The 5,260-nt window shown below is 37.1% G+C and overlaps 1 protein-coding gene across 1 annotated transcript; it reads right to left on the reverse strand.

Moving 5' to 3' along the window:
* Nucleotides 1-5,260, reverse strand: LOC138616754 (spidroin-1-like). Its single transcript, XM_069691279.1, has 16 exons — nt 5,236-5,260; nt 4,863-4,907; nt 4,717-4,761; nt 4,580-4,630; nt 4,037-4,087; nt 3,779-3,829; nt 3,458-3,517; nt 3,303-3,371; nt 3,179-3,226; nt 3,005-3,085; nt 2,833-2,883; nt 2,632-2,679; nt 2,500-2,544; nt 2,159-2,200; nt 2,008-2,049; nt 1-527 (listed from the first exon to the last, which is right to left on the reverse strand). The coding sequence occupies exons 1-16, from the start codon at nt 5,258-5,260 to the stop codon at nt 1-3; spliced, it is 1,281 nt and encodes a 426-aa protein (XP_069547380.1).

Genomic DNA, 5,260 nt, shown 5'->3' on the forward strand with positions numbered 1-5,260 from the left:
CTAAAGGGATGACCCAACGAGCCAAGCCAATGAGGAGACTAACTGTGGAGTTTTATCTGGTACAGTTTCAGGTTCAGGGTACTTGCCTTGAGGGAAGACTGATGCTGGTTCTGGTGCCGGGATACTCTGGGGACCCACTGATCCAGGTCCAGATGTGGCTGCTTTCTGACCCTTGCCCGTTGGACCCACGGGTCCAGGTTCAGGTGCGGGCTTTAGGTCTCTGGCTTCAGGAAGTGCTGGGACTGGTCCTGGTGTGGCCTGAGGGATCAGCAGTGTCTGTTTGTAGCTTTTTCCTTGAGGCACAGGTGCAGGCAGCTTCTGGTATTTCCCTTGTGTCAAGAGACCACTCGTCTGCTCAAGGGCAACAGGCACTGCACCCTCAGTTATTGCTTGTTGAGGTGCAACACCCTCTTCTGTTGCCGCACTCGGCTGCTCAAGAGAGAGAACTCCCCCTTTTAGGCCCTGTCCATTGGATTCACCTGCACCCTTTACAGCTAGACCTTTTCCATTTGGCGTCGTGCCGTAACCTGACAACCAAACAGAGATATGTGGGTGAAAACCAAATCGTTCTTTAATGGGAAACCTTTAAGAGCAAAGACTGAACGATACAAACAACTCTACAGTGAAACTGAAAACATGAAAAAAAATTCACTTATACACATCACACATATATCTGCAGAAAGTTGTCAGATCCAGTGTTGCAGTGTTATGTAATGACAATAATGTTATGACATAAAGCTGACAAAAAACATCCATATAAAGAGGGCTTTACAAGCATTAGCAACTTTAGCCCACTGTCCATTAGGTATACCAGCAGGACCATTATAACCTGTGAAGCACAACATTTTCATAAGCAAACTTATACATCCCAAACAAACAAAAGGATGCTTAACATACATATTTGGTTTTATGTGCTTGCTGATAACATCATTATTACCGTCTCTTCCTGAATGCCACTAATGAGATGACAGCTCAGGTTGGTTCAGTTTTAACATTATACATAAATACATACATATTTATACAAATTATGCAGAAATCTTACCAATATCGAGAGTTTTCACTCCCTCACCAGGTGACACCGCTCCAACTCCTTTGGTAGCTTGTAGAGGTTTTGAGCCTCTGTTTGGTCCTCCATATCCTACAAATAATGTTTTAAATAAATTACACAACGTAAATACAATGACACTGTTTCAGAAGATTGACTTTAACAAATTAAATTCAGAGCTCATCATCATCTTCAATTTAAAAAAAAAAATCTGTCAGCTGACACTTACCATTAGGTTTACCTCCATATCCACCCAGTGTAGGACCATTTCTGATTCCATGACCTTGTGAGAAAAACAAATTAAAAATAAAAATGGAAATACAATTCACAGCACAATATACATTTCCTTTTTATGTATACATCTCCCTTGGTCAAACATAATGTTACATAAATATACCCTCACAGTAAACCAAGAAACAAAAAACATAATAGAAAATATGATCAGTTACCATTGGGTTTGTTTCCATATCCATTGGGAACAGCTCCATTTCCATAACCTTAGTCAAACATAATGTTACATAAATACACCCTCACAGTAAACCAAGAAACAAAAACCCATAATACAAAATATGATCAGTTACCATTGGGTTTGTTTCCATATCCATTGGGAACAGCTCCATTTCCATAACCTTGGTCAAACATAATGTTACATAAATATACCCTCACAGTACCAAGAAACCAAAAAACGTAATACAAAATATGATCAGTTACCATTGGGTTTGTTTCCATATCCATTGGGAACAGCTCCATTTCCATAACCTTGGTCAAACATAATGTTACATAAATATACCCTCACAGTACCAAGAAACAAAAAAACGTAATACAAAATATGATCAGTTACCATTGGGTTTGTTTCCATATCCATTGGGAACAGCTCCATTTCCATAACCTTGGGATCATATAAATTTTTACAGACAGCTCCAAACTTTACTTACATTTTGTGTTTACAACAGAAGTATTACCGAGTTGGGGTCTCCCTGCACCTCCTCTGGGGCCTCCATAACCTGTAAACCATTCATAAAAGAAAATTGTGTTTAATTTGATTCAGATGAAAAATGAAAAAAGGTGTGTCTTGAATCATAAGTAGATTTGAAAAGGAAATGACAGTCTTACTGTTGGGTTTGGGGCCATACCCATTTGGAATATTACCAAATGCTTTAAAAAAAAAAAAAAAAAGAAGACATCAGAGCTTTTCTAACGTTGTCAGCTGTGCTTCACACAAAAAGATCCACAGATTCAATAATATGAACAAATGAAAATTGTTTGACCATGAGCTTCTTCACCACTGCTTCTAATTATGTAATGACAGTTATAGTAAACAAACGACCATTGTTTTTTTTGTTTTTTAAATAATGATAAATAATTCATCTGTTTAAGATTCTTGTGTTAGAAAAATAAAACCATACTTAGATACAAAAATAATTACGAGTATTTAATTGTGGCTCTAGAATTACCTGGTTTTGCAGGCCTGTTAGCAGCATCATTTGGGTATCCATAACCTTAACAGATTCACAAACAGGAACGTTTATATTAATTTTACACTCTAATTGTAATATTAATAATTAATTTATTGAATGTTGACCCACCATTTGGCATGGCTCCATTTCCATTAGGTACTCTGGCTCCAGCATAACCTTTATATTTTACAGCAGGTGATTTTATATTATTTTTAAACCTGTTATATATATATATTACTGTATGTGGAATATCATTATTATACATATTATATATATATAGTAACAGTATATATAGACTATATTAATTATACTATTATATCTCATGCTTACCATTAGGTTTTGGACCTTGTCTGCTGGGCACACCAGCTGCGGCACCGTAGCCTAAAATTTTAAAATGACAACATGAGTTCAGGGACTTGTGCTTAGCAGTACATCTAGGGACATGAAAATAATAAAATCAGTGAGGTACAGGAGTTTCACTGGGCAATAAGAATTGTTTTACCCTGCATAGGTCCCTTCATTCCCCCGTTTCCAAACCGAGGTCTCAAACCCAAACCAGCACTGCCATAACCACCGTTGGAGCCTTTAAACACAGTTCAGCCATACATTAACAAACAGGGTTTATGTTTCATTTTTCATGGGATGCAGTAAGTGATAAGTCTCCTGTATGACTCACCTCCCATAGGCTGAGCTCCGTAACCATTAAAACCATTACTGCCGTATGCTGGAAGAACAAATAAAGACATTATTACTGATGTATCAGGTGGTGGCTTCAGCACTGAGAAGTGGCCTTCACTCACCCTTTTCTTGGTTCCTGGAAAGCTGAGGTACTCCCAGACCTCTGGAGGGTCCCATCCCCACACCTTGTCCTTAAAATCAAAGAGGTATAGATACATGAATGTTGTATCAAGGTGAGAGTTTTGATTTCCTGGAAAACAAACAGAAGATAATTTACCTGCCCCAAAAGGTGGTCGGCCATATCCCTTCATGGGTTTACTGCCAGCTCCCCCTTGGCCTGTTAAACACAGAGCCATACTTAAGATACAAAACAAACAGACACAAAAAAAAAAAATTGTTTTAAAAAGTCAACGTATTTTATCGTAGAGCCCATTCCCATGACCTCTCTCCATCTCTAAACATTTGGTCTTGCTCCATTACCACTGGATGGGCCAGCAGCTGCTCCTTGGTCTAAAGCTAAAGATTATTATATGACAAAATTTGGCCAAATGAACATTTATTTCTCAATTAATGCTTTATTTATTTTTTCAGACATTACCATTGGTTTTAGCGCCATTTCCATTAGGTACACCAGATCTAGCACCATAACCTGGAAAATACATACGAGGATTTTAGGAACTCCATCAATCCATCATTTACATATAACCTGAATAGGGTCAAATTCTTTTTTTTTCTTCAACTCTGACTCTAAACCAGTTGAAAACTTTTTTGTGCTTTCATCATATGCAACCAGATTATTTTAAGAGTATCCAATTAATAAACATATATTGGAAACATGCTTTGAGTAATACCCTACCATTGCCTTTTGTTCCAAGTCCATTATTTGCAGCAGCTGCAGCACCGTTACCTGCAAACACATACAACAACAGTTTTTCCAATATTCTTATGACCCCAACAATTACAGTAGCCAAATAGCTTCAGTGAATGCACCATACTTCTAAACTTTTTTTGCAAGAAAATGAATTGAATCCAAAATGGTTTAAATAGCATCATCTATATTTTCTTTTTAAAACTCTAACACATACACTCACAATGCACTTTATTAGGAACACCTGTGCTAATAGTTCAGATTAATTTTTTTTTGCTATTTTGCTGGTTAATGAGGTAGAAAAATATTAAGAACTCAAATACACCACCTGCTAAATCCTCAACAATAAACATAAAGTATAATTATGACCTTTCTGACAATATAAACAAAAAACTGGATAAGCTTCATTAAAGTACGATTAATAGCAGAGCTCTTGTATTGGTTTGATTTAAATTGCGCATGTGTTCCTAATAAAGTGCTCTGTACATTGAACTCAACCCTAAATCTAGCACATCATCACATCTCAAATACCGTTGCCTTTCGTTCCTTGCCCACCGTATCCGCCAGCCTGAGCACCGTATCCTGCAACAAGAGGGAGCTTTTTAAACTGAACCATGTAGTTGTTCAGTGTGTGAACATCCTCAGTGCTAAGATATGTATAACAGCACCTTTAATTTGTTGTCCATTGGTTGGGTCAGCTTTAACATTATATCCTGAAACAAAGATTACAGAATAATTATAGGAATTTATCAATAGAATCACAAAGAATGATCTCTAACATAAAGATAAAGACTGTAAAAATGTATTTATCTACCATTCGATTTAGCTCCGTTTCCGTTGGGTAAAACTGCTGGATTTCCTTCATTAGAAACACGTGGCAAGCGGAAATCAAAGTCAATGGAAAGCAGTGATTCTGATATTCTGATTTGAGAATTTCATTTGAAAGCTGATCAGCACAATCAAACTTTCATTGCAACAATTCCAGTCACCTCAAAATGTGTTTTTTTCAAGCTTAGCTGAGTCCACATTAGAATACCTACCCCGTGGTTCGCCACCATGTCCATTTGTCACACCAGCTGCTGCTCCGTAGCCTTAAAATACAAGAAGTAAAACAGTTTTTTTTTTTTTTAAATCAGTATATTATTACACTTTTAACCTAATTTTAAAGAGTGACATGGTGAACTTACCTTTTGTCCCTACTCCTTTGTTCAT

Source organism: Brachyistius frenatus, unplaced genomic scaffold (assembly GCF_029030835.1).
Source record: "Brachyistius frenatus isolate BFR_SWC_R1_liver_20210118 unplaced genomic scaffold, ASM2903083v1 Contig_11, whole genome shotgun sequence".
NCBI lineage: Eukaryota > Metazoa > Chordata > Actinopteri > Embiotocidae > Brachyistius > Brachyistius frenatus.